Source organism: Marmota marmota, unplaced genomic scaffold (genome assembly GCF_001458135.2).
Source record: "Marmota marmota marmota unplaced genomic scaffold, marMar, whole genome shotgun sequence".
NCBI lineage: Eukaryota > Metazoa > Chordata > Mammalia > Rodentia > Sciuridae > Marmota > Marmota marmota.
This window is the reverse complement of record NW_026000076.1, coordinates 9557303-9573323: the sequence shown is the minus strand read 5'-3', so window position 1 is coordinate 9573323 and position 16021 is coordinate 9557303. Positions and strand designations below refer to the sequence as shown.

Sequence of the window (16021 nt, the reverse complement as noted above, 5' to 3'; positions counted from 1 at the left end):
GGGAAAGACATGTTCTGTTCCCGGAGGATTGAGGCACTAAGAGGAATTGAACTTTTATTCAGTTGTATCTTCCTGGTTGTCATGTGGGGCAAGTCTATTTGAAAATGAAGCCAATTATCAGGAAAATGGAGCAGAATAATGAAATAGGGGTTGGAAAGGAAAAGGAAAAGAAGACAATTGAGGACACTGTTTGAACTCTGGAAAGTATTCATATTAAAAACTTTTGATTTTAGATATTTAAACCAATTATAGTTTTTCTTAAATAAGTTACAATAATTGGAACTCTGTTCTGTATAGCCAAAAATGGTCCCTTTGTTGCAGTCAGTACTCATGTTTGCAATAGAATTCTAGTGATTATGGTGATGGTTCAGTTTAATTCCACAGCTATCATTAGCACACCCACATCCTGTGCTAAAATACCAACACCAGGTACATAATTCCCAGGCATGCTCATTCAGTTACAGAGTAACTCTGAGGCAGAGACATAAACTGCACCTCTGTTCCTGTGTGCATGTCCTGTCCTCAATGGCTTTTTAAAACAGATACCTCAGCATTTCACATAATTAATAGATAGAATCCTGGGAAATACCTGTATTCCTTTCCTGGGCTGTTGATGATACTTTGTCATTAGCTCCTTTGTCTTCTGAAGGTAGAGATTATGGCCTCCTGGCTTAGAATAAAGCCCCTGCTTCACTGCTTCTTCCAGAGGACCAAAAATATCCTGAAGTAAAGCTGAGCAACAATCAGAAGAGGCTTTCTCATTCTGCTTACAAATGTCATTCTGCTTTGCATCTAGTAGGGTCTTCAAAGGGAAAGAACCCACGGAGATATTAGCAACACCTCAGTCTTTCTGAAATTTATTTTTAAAGAGATTCTCTATTTATTTAAGAAATGTCAAAGAATATAAGCAAGACTATACCCTTCCCAGCAAACCTGAAATAGTTACAAGAATGATAGTCTATAAAATATGGCATTTATTTTGGGGTATGAAATTTCCTGAAACCCCTCTCTTGCATTTCTACTTTAGATGTGATCTTATGTCCACAGACCTCTAAACTCAAATCCTCATTTTAAATGCAGCCTACTCTTTTTCAGCATTTCTGGTTTCAGGATTTTTCTACCTTCAAGAAGTAGAAGTGAATAATTAGCTGGAATGATGTCAACTTGCTCTATTAATCCTAGATAGCTCATACTTTAGCAGATCCAAATGACAATTCTCTCTGCTTAATAAAAAGATAAAACATGACTTTGTAAATACAATTTTTTTTCTTTTCACATTTTTATTGGTTCATTGTAGTTGTATATAATGATGGGATTTGTTTTTATGTATTTAAACATGCAAAGAATACAACAATATATTTTGGCCAATATTATCTCCTGTAAATACAATGTTTTAAAGGAATGAAATCAATTCAAATTTAGCTCTTGGGTGTAACATGGTAAAGTTGAGCTGTGTGCATAGAGGAAAACTTCAGACCCTAAAGGGCCCAGGTATTTACATTTTGTTTACAAATGAAAAGTGACAATATGTACACATAGGCAAATATCATTATTTTCTAGTATAATAGGAATTGTTTTTCTTTAAAAAGTCTTATTGTGTTATTCACAGTAATATTTTTCCTTCTGTTAACCCTAAACCACATGAATTAGAATAAAACACACAATTACCTGTAATTCCTTCTGGAAACTTTGGTCCTCATCCTTGAAAGAGTTCTTTTTGAAGATTTCTATGGCCTCTCCCTCGCTGGACCTGTGCAGGTCTATCAGCTCCTGGAGGGTCTCTGTGGGCATCTGCACCTTCTGGCCCATCAGTTGGTCATAGTGGGAAAGTGCCCTTTTTATTGCAGCTGCATTCTCTCTCTGGGCCAGGGTCATGACTGCGTTCTCCATGCAGGGCAGATCCCTGCTGTTGATAGCATTGACATAGGTCAGCACCAGGTTCTCTAAACCTGCACAGAGGAAGAGATTCTGGTGTTATTTGCATAAAAAGTCAATGAAACAATTGACTAATTGATTAATTAATGTCAACTAATTCTGATAACATTCATTCAACAACTTTCTGACCAGTAGAGAACTTTCTTTAGGAAATCGTGAGATTAAGAAGACAGGTGTTTCCTTCTTTGGGAAAAGAAATAGGGGCTAAAAAAGAAAATAGCAAAAAAGTCTAGATATATGATTGTATGATTTTTTAAAAAATATTTTTATTAGTTGTTGATATTTTTTTTTTACTTCTTTGTATGTGGTGCTGAGAATCGAACCTAGGGCGACACACATGCTAGGCAAGCGCTCTACGGCTGAGCCACAACCTCAGCCCCAAGATATATGATTGTATGATTTTAATCCTTCTCCATAGAGAAGTAAGCAGATGATCTTATAAAATCATGCACATTCATGTGATTGGATTTTTTGCCTCTTTAATCCTCCTTTTGTTTCCCTCTGCCTTGGATTTCCATTTTCTTCAAAATTTCCTCTTCTCTCATTTTTTTTTAAGTATTTAAGTTATCATACCATTCTCTGAAAAGAAGCAAATTATACAATTTAGACCAATTGTCCCTTATTCTGTGTTGGAACTTTCTGGTTTTCCTTCTTTGTCATTTTTCTACTTCCCTCAATAATACAACAATCATTTACAAAGTTATGAAACCTGAAGTTGTTAGGTAAAGGTAGAGCAAGAAGTCTGATTGGATATCTTTAGAGGGTCTAGTTCAATACTGGACCTTAGTTCAATACTTGTAGCAACCAAGTTCCATTTTCACAGGGAACAGGTATGTGTCACTATATCTACCAAAATTGTGACACACCACATGCATCTAATTTATTTGTTGAACAAATGCTGTCAATCTACGGGGAGTAATCTAATGAACAGGGGAAGACTGAAAGATAAAATATCTAACTTCATCATGTTCCTATTTCATGTAATCTTATAGGCATTACTAAAACAAATATTAGAAATACTTTTTGTATTCATTATAGCTTTTGTAAACATGGTGCATATGATTTGCACAGTGGTAATTGTTTATGCAATGTTGACCCAAGGACCTTGTTACATGTTACACATTATGTTGAATAGAAGGAAAATCCTTAAAGAGATACTCACAAGGTCCATTGACCTTGATGCCTCCTGGAAGTGTCTTGATCTTGGACTTGTTGAAGATGTGGGAAGAGAATTCTGCCATTTGTTGCACAAACTGAAAATTCAGATCATCCTCCTTCAGTGTCTCTAGCTGGGAGATCTTCTGGTGAGTGGGTGAGTCAAAGACAAAGCACTTCCTGGTTGGAAAGAACTTCTGAATACACAGACGAGGCAAATTGAAACTTTGAGTTCTTTGATCACTACCTGGAGAAGAAAAAAACAGTATTTATTTTCTTTAGAATTTACATTCACTTTAATCTGTTCTCCTCAAATATATGTCCTTTCCCTGGTGTTACTCAACTTATTATGTCTTCATATACCGTTAGAAAAATATTAAGGATAACTAATCAGGGGAAAGAAAAAAGGAAAGAATTTTTCCCAAGAACAAGGGAGTAATAAATTTTGATATTGAACATATTACTTCATTTGAAATTAATAATATTCATTATTTTTTTTAAAACAGCTAGGTGGATAAATAGGGAAAATGATACATTTAGCCTTCTACCCAAAAGAGATCATTTCTTGGGTTACTTTCCTTCTTCTTTCCAAAACCAAAGCATTTATTTACCTTTCTTCATCTTCAGTGAATTCTGCAGATATTCATCTGCTGTCATGAGTTGTCCATCTCTTTCCAGGCTTAGGTAGAAGTCTCTTATAGTCCACACCAAGTCTGGAAAGAAGTTTCCAATGTCATCAGCATCTTTCACTCCATTGTCAGGCAATGTCCTTGCCCTGAGTATATCTGTCAGTTCTGTCACATTGCTGAGATGATTAAGGAAAAGTAGAAGAAATAGCACAGCATCTAAGCCTATATTTGATTTCATGTTCCCTAAACCTGCATTTTGCATTTGGCAACTAACAAATCAACATTTCATCATCAGTGAATATGAGGGCTCTTGACTGTACATTCAGTGTCTACCCATTTTCATTTGGGGGATTTACAAAGTTTCACAGACTTGCAGCTGATGAATGGCGTTCTCTGTGGCTTTGGTGCCATCCTAAACCTCACAAGGATACTGCAGTAGGTCAATAGCCCCCTGGTCAATTTTGTTCATGGTATTGTATACAAAGGTGCTGCTCAGAAGGCTTGCCAGAGCAAAGATCTGGGTATCATTCTTATCATCACCCTAGAAGTCAAACAAATTTAAGTCATGTCAAATGGCATTTCCAAATGAACTATCATTGAAAATAAGATTCTGATATACAAGTGTTAAGCAGGGAAAACACAAGTGATCAAACACATGAACTTCCATAGTTTTATCATTGATAATTTTACCCAAAAGCATACATTTCTAACTCCCAAGTCCCACTTATAGCCACTGATAGATAATTGCAAAATTAATAGTCAATGGGGTAACCAGAATAGTTAAAATCAAGGTTTTCCAGGTACTAAAACAAAATCAGCCTATGTGAACAATCCATATATCTATTTTATCAAATAATTATTATCCACAAGGGAGTTCATATTACTGATCTTACCTAATTTTAATGCTGTGGGATGAACTCATAATTAATATCACCATTTTGTAAGGAAACTGAAGCTGAAATTTTGGATTACTATCTTTGCATCTTGGTAGGTAAATCAAATGTAAAAATCAAAATCAAAACATAAAAAACAAACAGTGGACATTCAAGAGAAAGTTTGGTTAGTTGCAAAAAACAGCTCATGAGAGTCAACTGTGTACATCTCTTCTCAAGTCTGAGTTTAGTGACTTCGCTTGAGTAGCTTGTAATTAGTTATGATAGGAATCTTTATGGAATGCTCAAGTTGTACAAATCCAATTCATTTTCTTCTGTGAACTTGTTGCTAAATACTTATTAGAATATAACTAGAGAAGACCCATGCAGTAAAAAGGATCCATGTGTCTACTTCTTCTATGATGAGTTGAATAAGACCCAAAAGAATATAAAAAATTTAGGGAGACTCACTCTTCTGTCATGGTCAGAAAGCAAAAAGTGCCAGAGCCCTGAGTTGAACCGAAGTTCATCTCATCCTGTGCCCACTACTAACCATATAAGCTTGTAAAGTGAGTTTATTTGCACCATTTTTATATACCTGGTAACTACTAAGGAAAAACATCAATGTAGTTCTAATACTCATTCTGCATTATAAGTATATTTTCTCACTTTAGGCTTCCAAACACTATTGAAAATAGAAACAAAAAAATGAGGGGCAATATAGTCCAGTCAAGTAAAAGTACAAATTTATAAAAAGAAAATGAAAAACTCCTTGTACAAAGCATGTTCAGTGATAAGGAGTTTAATCATAAAAGAATCTTCTGTCCTTACCTTCTCTACATCACCCAGGCCTTCGGTGTCCAGCAGAACTAAGGTGTGGCCTGGCTTCTCAGGATGAGGCACACACCACATCCAGATTCCCTTGGTGTGAGACTGCACCGTGGAGCCCACAGAGAAGCCTGCAGAGGGGAGTGCAGGGGTTGTCACAGAGAAGGGGATCTAGAATTCGTGTATTTTCTTGATGATTCAGTTAGGGTTTAAGGAAAGCAAGATAAGAAAGCAGCAGAAAATACGATCTTCATTACAATAGAGAAATGGGAGAATAAAGTCAAATTTTGTAAGTGGAAAATTTTTATGGTTTTCATAATAATATGCAAGTAAATTTTTTAAAGTTTATAATTATGCATATGGACCATCTTATTATCCAAAGTACATGTTTGAAGACAGGAATTGGTGCGAATATACTTTGTCTACAATCAGAGATATGAAAAATTGTGCTCTGTATATGTAATAAGAATTGTAATGCATTCCGCTGTCATATATAAATAAATATGGAAATTATTTCATTGATCTCATTCTGTATGAGGGGAATATATTGTGTTTCTCCCTGAAAGACATTAAGATCGACATTTTTAAAAAGTTATATGTCAGGGACAGAAACCTTCCCTTTATCTCCCCAAGTTAAAAGACCCAGGTGTGGCCCAAACACTGGTTTTCACTGTCCCTCCTTGGCACTGTCTTTTTCCCCTCCATCCCCATGCTGGACGCCCATAGTGTGGTGGACAGAAGGCTCAGCAGAGCTCTGTTGGTGGCACTCACCCTTTTTCTTCCCAGCCAGCTGGTTCATTAGGTAGGATTTGCCTGTGCTGCAGACACCCACGATGGCCACCACCACCATAGGCTGCGTGATGGCCGACAGGATCTGCAGGGCTTCCTGCTTGACCACTAGCTGCCCCTCCATGTTCTCGATGAGGCACACAGGGCCGGGCATGTAGGTCTCTGAGGCCATATCTGGGATGTTCCTTAGTCTTCAAGGGAAGAGGTAGGATGAGCAGCAATTTCTAGTCTTCAAGCAGAAAAAGCCATTTTGCTTACTGAACCTGAAAACATAACTGTTCCCCAGCATGGTCTCTTTCTGAAGACATTAAAAAACAAAATATAAAAAAAGATAATCAAGAGCACCATGGTAAAGTCGGTCCTAGGCCTGCTATCAGTTACCTTGCTTATTCTTAAATATTTGGTGGACATTGAAAAATTTATTTCCTGAATCTTACCTACTGGTTCTTTGTATCTAACTCCTTCCCCTGGATTTTGGTTTACTTATATTCCTTTTTTTATGTCCCTAGCTTGATTATTTGCCAAATATAAATTTTTGTATTTCTCTTATTTAAGTCCAGGTCCAAAGTGAATTGCATTAATTCTAAGCCATTATCTAGCATTAAAAATAATTTGCAGGTGCTTATTTCTTAAAGCTGTACTTTTGAAGTGCTTTTTACTTAGTTAATAAATCCCTTTATTGAAACAAATGTTCAAAGCATGATGATTTTATGCCTGGCTATATGAGTGGAAGACAAAACTTCTTTTATTAATATTTAACCAATTTCTACTTCTGTTCTTTAGCTCCTGTAATCTGAGGAGTCTCTGGTAAAATATTTTTAAGCAAATTTTTGCTTTTCTTACTTGTCATGCTGTTAAAATTCTTCTTGAGTTTTCTGCCATTTTACAAAACTAAGAATTCACTATCTGTTTGACTTTATTTTCATGGACATCTTAAAATGAATACTTCTGGACTATTGTTGTAGCAGACTATATAAGCTGTGAATTTCTTTGTTGTTGTTGTTGTTGTTGACAACCATAAAGATCCATTCTCTCCCTTTCTCATACCCAAAGCCCTGTCAATCCTCTAGAAAAGACAAAACAGAAACTGCTGCTTGGAAACAATAGTAGGAAGTCACAAATTGCCTTCACACATGGCACAGCTCCAGGGCATGGAAGTCAGGGAATGCTTGTACTGCAGAAAGGGGCAATTTTATGATGAATTTAGAAGCTCAGATGCCAGGTGTCTTTCCATTTTAATATACTGCTAGTGCAATATTGGCACCATAGATAAGTAGAATTCTGGCTGCCTGACTTACATGTAGCAGATGTGAGAATCATATTTAGATTAGAAAAATGTGGCAACTCCCAATTATAATCTACACTAATTAGCTATAAAAACAGAAGTTATATAACTAAATCTGTATACAGACATTCTGAGCTTACAAACTCTCATGCTTTCGAGTGAATTTACTAATGTGGGAGCTAACAGCTTTAAGGTTTTGGACTTTCTCGTGAATAGCATTAGCATGTGTATTAATAATAGTGCTTTATATATTGTTCCCAGGTGTTCTCTGCGTAACATCTTTAGTGCTTTTAGAAGACCAAATCTCTAGCACATCTTTGAGTATTTATAGTGTTCGAGCCACACTCATAACTGCTGCTCTGCAATTTACATCTCAGCCTGCGTGTGCCTCTGGGATGCATTCTCTCCCACTCTAGTAGAGCCCAAGACTTTTATAAATGAAAACAATGTAAGAGTGGATCAAAACACATAGAAATCAGGGCTGAGGGTGTGGCTTAGTGGTAGAGCACTTGCCTAGCATGTGTTAGGCACTGGGTTTGATTCTCAGCACCACACATAAATAAGTAAAAATTAAAGGTCCATTGACAACTAAAAAATATTTTTAAAAAGCACATAGAAAACAAATGCACATTTGGATTTGTAGTGAGTTAAATTTAATTTTCAATCTCTCAGCCCTGTAACTAGCTATCACATTGGCATTTCACTCAATTCTTTAAGCCTAAAGTGGAAGTAATGTTTCCTCAAGTGGAAGTAAATGACTCTATTTATATCAGTACAGCTACTATTTTAAAAAAAAGAGGTTTGCAGGAGAGAGAGAAAAAGTTCAAAGAAGAAAAATGCCAAGAAATAAAAGAAAATGCTAAGAAGTGTTGTTGATAGATTTTTCTGGAAGAAAACAATTCTCTTTTAAATCCATGTTAGTCTATCTTGGGTTTTATGTTTTATTGTTGCTGTTTTTATTACGTTTGCTTTTGATTTATTTTGTGTAGTTTTGTTCAAAGTTTAGAGGGAAAGGAAAAGGCACTGATCAAAGAGATATGTGGAAATCAAACAAACATGAGACTCATTAGCATGTGCTATGGAAAGAAGTTGAGAGGAGGAAGGAGTTCCAAGGAGTGACAAAATTGCTAGACCAATATTGAGTTTGGAAATTAAATCTAATCCACAATAAGCCCAAATGTGCATTTGTTTTCTGTGTTTTGATCCACTCTCGCATCTTGTACATTTATAAAAGTCATGGGCCTCTACCACAGTTGGAAAGAATGCATCCCAGAGGACAGCAATATGGAGCTGTTGAATTAAGTGATCCTAACAGCAGAGACACTAGAGTAGAAAAAATAGGAACCAACACAAAAGGGACTAAGGAGATTGCAGGAGTGGATGGCATGGGGGTTTAGGGGGCAAGCCAATATGATAACAATATATTGCTCTTTTCAAAAAACCACTTCATTGTTCACTCTGGGTTTCAATTTTTCCTTTTTATTTTCTTTCTATTTTCTCTTTTCTTTTTTTGTCCTTAACAATGCCAGCAAATATTTATGTTGGTTGACGTTTTCATTTATTGCTCCCTCATGAAAATAATGAAAACTTCTTAAAATATTCAGGCTACAGTTTAAACAGCAAAACCAGGTGTTAGTAAAGACAAATGTCACTTAGTGACAATTATATGATGGGACATAAGGTGGCAGAAGAAGAAAAACAGTATTAAGACATTTTGAACCCTCAGCTATTCCCCATTGCTATTGTGTCTGATTCAGCAGGAAACAAACTTAGCAGACAATGAATTCTGCTGTCTATGTGGCTACACCACAATTTAGTCTTTACTAGATCCATTATGTAGCATGTCAGGCAGAATGCCACGCTATACTGGATACAATGTTTTAAGAGCTACTGGAACCTTGCAAATCTCTTCCCACCTTGCCCATGTCCTTACCTTACCTGTAAAATCTGGAGCAAAGATCTTTTGGAGCCAGTAGAAAAGCTGCTTCCAGGAGTACTTGGTAAGATTAGTCCCAACAGCTGACTTTAGTTTAGCTGTGATGAGTTCTGATGAGCTCTTCCCCCAATCCTGGGGATTTCCATTCTTTCCCAGCTCCCACCTCCCTAAAGATAACTTGAATATAAAATGTAAGCATGCCAAAAGTCAGAAGGGGTTTACCAAACTTCTCTACAGATAACTGAAACCACAGAGCACATTCAGTGACTAAGTAGTAGCAAAGGGGATATTCCGAGCTTCCTCTGGTGGAAGGTTTGGATACATAGTGTAACTGAAGGAGAACTTTGAGCTCTTTTGTGAGTTTTCCAAGGGTGTGTTATTTGAACTAGCTTGAGATAAGATGATATTTATCTCCAACTGGGAAGAACATACTTTAGTAGGTCTGGTAAACTGAAATGTTAAGTGCACCCATGTAGTAGTTAGTTTATTGCTTTTATGGTAGGTTCAGAAGCTGAGAATTCAATTGATAGGAAAAGACAAAGGTCCTGGCATTAGTACACAATGAATGCAGACAAGGAAGTTATTTTCTAAACATTTGCTATACTCCATGCACAGGGCTCACTAGTTTAGATGGAGTACCCTATGTTAACTCTCCCAATAAAAATTGCCTCCATTTTAAAACAGCTAGAGCCCTCAGAGGTTCAGTAACCCGTTCAAAACCACAGAGCTACTGATAAACAGATCTTAAGGTTCAAACCAGAGCACTTCCTGGAGTCCTTCTGGTTTGTGGTGTGTCATAATTGCCATCAGCATCATTACTTCTTTTTCATAATTAGATCTCTTTTTATTCTGACAACAATCATATAGGACCATTGGTTTTATCTGTAATTTAGAATAAACACAGGGGTCTTGGGCTGTGTTGCCTGAGATTTCCTTCCAGAGTCAAGGATTTGAGACTGAGGGATTTGCTCGGAAGATAATGCTACAAAGCAGAGTAGGAGATAGGGAATGAAAACTGGAAGGGAATGAAGCCAAGGAATGGGGCAAGAGCCAGTGGTTCCTTTTGTGTGAACCACGAGGTTAGTCCCTTGAGCTAACTCCAGGAAACCAGGTAAAATCTGCCTGGGAATCTGGCCCTTAGGATGGGAGCGTTTTCCTCCTGCTTCCTTCAATATCTGCAGCATGATCCTGGCAGCCTGACTCCCTGGCATTGCTGGCCTTGCCACGTGTGCCTTGAGAGCAAACACTAACTAGGGGATCTGAAATATTTGTTGTAAAACATCAGTGGAATGTGCAGAAAGGGTAAGTGGTAAGGGAAGCTGGGTGGGGCACCTACAGCATCTGTGAAAACCATTTCCTATTTGCCAAGATCCCCTCATATCTCACAGAAAATCCACTCCTTTCTTCAAGACTTCTTAAAATGGATGGCTTCTCATAATTTTTTTTTTAGGTACCCACAACAGGAAAGTCTAAGCTATAGCCCTCATTATTGCCATGGATTTTATGATCAAAATTGATATTCAAGATCTTCCCCTCTTCTACCCATTCTAGATTACTCATACTTAGCCATCAGTTCTTCCTTTGTACTTACAAGGGATCCTAAAAAATCTGTTTCTGTTCCAGTTAGGCTGTGCTTGTTTCCAATACATTTAAACCAACCACAGAAATAACAACAGACTCCCAATGAATCCTTGAGAACCAGACATACTCTTCCTTCTATCACGTACCATCTGCTCACACAAATCATGGTTGGTTAAGTTTGCCAACAAAAAAAAAAAATCTCACTTATTGTTTGAAGTATGATTCAGTAGTAAGTTTACAAGAGACCTATTGAATGACAGCTGTAGATTCAGATGTATTGGAACATTATTAAGACCCTTTGGAGAAATGCTGCCTAAATTTACCTTAAGAACCGTTCTTATACTCCAGCAGAAACATAGGATGTTGTCAGTGGATCAGAAATTCATGATCGAGTCCATGGAGAATATGTCTATTTATCCCTTGGTACTGAATTCTCCAGTTACTGTAGAACTGCCTATATTCACTTCAGTTTTGTCCATTTTGACTTCAACACCTGAGAACACCCATTATTAGTGATATAAATGTTTATAATTTTATATCTTATTTCTGTATTAGAATATTTATTAGTATGTATTATTCTTCTATCTCTTCTACCTCTTTTGATTCAAAGTGAATTTTGTTTAATATTAGGGTGACTATACTAATCCTAATAGTAGGGACAGTATTCACATGTAATATTTACCATGGGGATTATATTTAATATCTTTTTTTTCTTGGTACCAAGGATGGAACTCAGGGGTACCCAACCACCAAGCCACATACCTAACCCTATTTTGTATTTTATTTAGAGACAGGGTCTCACCTGAGCTACTTAGCTCCTCAATTTTGCCGAGGCTGGCTTTGAACTCATAATCCTCCTGCCTCAACCTCCTGAGCCGCTGGGATTATAGGCGTTGTGCTGCCACCCCCAGCTTATATTTAATACCTTAAAGCCATAAAACTCTAATAGAAACTTATGCCAGCTTCATTTCAATAACATACAAAAGACTTAATCTTCAAGAGGTTCTTCCTCACCCCTTTTAGTCATTGATATGATGAAATTATACCTTCATATGTTATGTGCCTAAAAACATGAACTAATCATTTCTTGAAACAACACTGTCTCTTAAATCATGTGGACAATAAAATACAGAGTTAAAAGCCACAGTTACAATAATGATAGCTTTAAAGTAATAACAACTAAAGCCAGCAGCTGAACTCTTCAGATCAGGCTATCAGCCTACTTTCTCCCTTGCCTCCCCATCCCTCAGATTCAATGAATCAGAAACTAAGGATTTTCTGCTCAGAAACTAGGGATTAAGCTGTGAGTGAGCATTTCCTGCCCGGCTCCTGTGCAGGTCAGTGTGGTCAAGATAAAGCTGCCAGTCTGCTCCATTTCCTCTTCCCACTTTTCTGTTGCTACTTTAGGGAAGAAATTTAAAACAAACTGAGGGTGTATTGTTTCATTCTCACAAAGAAAATGGAGCAAAAAACAACTCAAAAGTAATTTATGTAGCGTTTTTTTGTTTGATCTAAGAATAGAAATTTTTTTATTGTTCCTAGAATTAAGGATTTTTAGTCAACTTTCCAATGTTTGGATGATCCAATGTTTGGATCATTTATTTAGAAACAGTTCAGGATAAATAAACTTTGACCATTTAGTAGTGATATTTGAGAGTTGATCAGAGAGACTGAAAGTTAATTATTCCATATAAAACCAGCTTTATCAAATGTATGTAGTATTGAATGTTGTTAATACAAGGAACAATCACTTTCTTTCAACATTGCTCATTTTATTGTAGACACTACCACTTTCTTCTATTCTTTTTTAATTAATCAACCTAGTATTTTTAACCAACAAGTAATAACTAATTTTTTAAGATGGAAATTGCACCTTAAGAAACATCTTTTTAATTTTTTCATTTCCTGTCAGGGCACAATCACAAAATCAGTGTCTGAGGACAGAAGGAGAAAGGTGGAAGAGGCAACCCCACAGCAGTGCCTCTGCCTCCATGAGGCAGGAACACCCATAGACAGACAGGATAAGGGCCTCAGAGAAGGCAAAAGGGGAGGAGAATATCATGATATATCGGAAGGAAATGTCAGACCTATAGAACATCCTGTCACTACCCCTGACAGCTTTAACCACAATGGCTCTTTTTTTAGCTACCCTACTCCTACCGTTAACAATAGCTGACCACCAAATCTACCCTTATGTAAAGTGTTTCCTCTCCCCAACAGACATGTCAAACCACAAGGTTGGATGGGTCCTCTTAATTATGTAAATAAGGCATTAAACTTATGCACGTATTAAGCTCAGAACATGAAGAGTTCGATTTGTCCCACACCCCACCAGTCACCTGCACTGGGCCATCAGTTATGCTTTTAAAAATCTCTAGACAACAGACACCCATTGGCATCTGTCTCTTGCAACCCCCTCCCATTTTGGGAGCTGTGCTTTCTATTACTCTAATAAATCCATTTACTTTTCTCTCACCCTGTGTCCACAGATTTCATTCCTTGAATTTGTGAGACAACAATCTACTTGACATTCATGCTCCATGTAACACCAGGAACCTGGATGTTGGTCTCTCAGGGAAAGGACTTCAGTTCTCCTTCCTCAGAGGAACGTGGAAAGAACTCCTCAGTTTCCCACGCAGAGCTCCTTTCTACCATTCTCTGGTAGATGCCCCAGGAGAAGCAGCACATCCTCAGAAATAGGGCAAGCACTTTGGCAAGAATTTGGCCTCACAGACACCTCTGGACCAAACAGAGATGCTGGCAATTGGGAACACAGCACCCAGCAGGTGGAACACCTCAGAGCCACCTGTGTGCCCCCTAATATCTCTGTCCACCTCACCAGTTAGGATGAGAAGTGGAGACTCACCATTCCCAGTGACCTTGACTCCTTCCCTGAGGGTCTTGGTCCTTGTGTTGGTGAAGATCTAAGAATAGAAAATTTTTTTATTGTTCCTGGAATTAAGGATTTTTAGTTAATTTTCCAACATGTCCTCAATATGAGCTAGGAACTCCTTTTCATATTTTGTCTGGTCAAAGATAAAACATCCAATTTTAAAAGATATGCCTGGTATCCTTCATAGATATGTTGAAATTTTTAGCTTTGGGATTTTCACCTGAGAAAGAGAGAAAATGGAGTTGCAGTGAGCACAGTCTTGGGATAAGGTAGCTCTAGAATTTTGACTGGTGATTCTTGTTCTTTGGAGTTATTTGTTCTTACAGATCTATTTTTACAAATTCATTCAATGCCTCAGTGCAAATCAAACTCATACCAATGATGTATCTCTGGAAATAAAATAGTAGGAAGCATTTTCCAAGGCAAAGAAATTTATAGCTGATATCCATAGAAACAAGAATCGCTCATGGATTATTAAGTGATGTTATGGTTTAGAATGAGGTGTCCCACAAAAGCTCACGTGTGAGACAACATGAGAATGTTCAGAGGTGACATGATTAGATTATGAGAGGTATAACCTAATCAGTGGATTAATCCAAACCAATGGTATGATAACTAAGTGGTAACTGTAGGCATGTAGGGTATGGCTGGAGGATGTAGGTCACTGGGGTATGTACTTGGTGTTTGAATTTTGTCCTCTCTCTCTCTTCTCTCTCTTTCCTTCCTCTTTGCCATATCCTGTTTTCCTCCACCGAGTCCTTCCACCATGATGTTCTGCCTCATCTCAGGCTCAGAGCTACTTCCCCCCCCCCACATTGCCAGGTCTTTCGGTCACAGTGACACACTGCTAAAACAGATGTTTACTAAATGACTTAATTAGTTAATGGTCATATATCAATCTCTGGTTTATGCCTGCTGATATAGCACTGCATGAAGAGGAGCAACAAAAAAGGATAATAAGAACAACAATTAACAAGGATCGGATGACACTTTATTCATTAAAGAAAACTTTTGATAAAATTGTGTATAATTTTTTTGCTATGAATTCCAAAGACCAAACACTACCTAAATGTAATTTAAAGAATTTCCTTCTACTTAATAAACTCATGTTTTTTTCCAGGTATTCACCCACCTAAATTCAACATATTAAGATGATTTGTAAACTTAAATAGCATCCACATAAATAAATCTGTTAGAATAAAGAGAAATATGTGATGGGGAATGAAAAATGGACAATCCAGCAGATATCAGATACGTTGAAAAACTATAAACTGAAAGTCACCCTAGATCTATTTAGAATGTGTGATTATTTTTGAAGAGGTTATAACTATCCATTAGCTAACAGGTTACACATTTCCTTGGTGCCTATGCTATTATAGATATCGCTGAGCAAACCTAGTTCTCCATTGCAGTTTTGTGTCTAACAATAATCTTGCTCATTAATTTCTTTTTTATTAGTTTTAATTAGTTATACATGACAGTAGAATGTATTTATGCATTTCAATATATCATACATAGATGAGATATAATTTCTCATTTTTCTGTGTGTACATGTTGTAGAATCATATTAGTCATGCAGTCACATATATACATACAGTAATAATGTCTGTGACATTTTACAATCTTTCCTATCCCCACATCTCCTACTCTCCCCTCCTTTCACTTTTCTACATCTAATCTAACACTAGTGCCCCCCACCTTATTGTGAATTAGCATCTACATATTAGACAAAACATTCAGCCTTTGTTTTTTTTGGAATTGGCTTATTTCACCTAGCATGATATTCTTCAGCTCCATGCATTAACTGACAAATGCCATAATTTCTTCTTTAAAGCTGAATAAAATTCCATTGGAAAAAAAAATATATATATATATATATATATCACATCACATTTTCTTTATCCATTCATCTATTGAAGGACACCTAGGTTGGTCCCATAGTTTAGCTATATATTAATTGAGCTTCTATAAACATTGATATGGCTACATTACTGTAATATGCTGATTTTAAGTCCTTTGTGTATAAACCGAGGAGTGGTATAGTTGGGCCAAAGGATGGTTCCATTCCAAGTTTTCTGAGAATCTCTATACTGCTTCCATAGTGGTTGCACCAATTTG

The 16021-nt window shown here is 36.9% G+C and overlaps 1 protein-coding gene across 5 annotated transcripts in view; it reads right to left on the bottom strand.

Annotated features, from left to right (window-relative positions):
- LOC107155117 (guanylate-binding protein 5-like) overlaps positions 1-9773 on the bottom strand; it is a 33389-nt gene extending 23616 nt beyond the window's left edge. The window contains exons 1-8 of one of the 5 annotated variants that reach the window (XM_015500909.2): positions 9432-9773; positions 6191-6506; positions 5423-5550; positions 4151-4260; positions 3702-3895; positions 3098-3337; positions 1669-1949; positions 590-802 (exon numbers count right to left, since the gene is read on the bottom strand). In XM_015500909.2, coding sequence (XP_015356395.1) covers positions 590-802; positions 1669-1949; positions 3098-3337; positions 3702-3895; positions 4151-4260; positions 5423-5550; positions 6191-6380 — 1356 coding nt within the window. In that variant the 5' untranslated portion in view covers positions 6381-6506; positions 9432-9773. The remainder of the gene's footprint in view (positions 1-589; positions 803-1668; positions 1950-3097; positions 3338-3701; positions 3896-4150; positions 4261-5422; positions 5551-6190; positions 6507-9431) is intronic. The other 4 variants (XM_015500910.2, XM_015500911.2, XM_015500912.2 and 1 more) reach the window with 4 other exon arrangements.
- Between the last annotated feature and the right edge of the window lie 6248 nt (positions 9774-16021).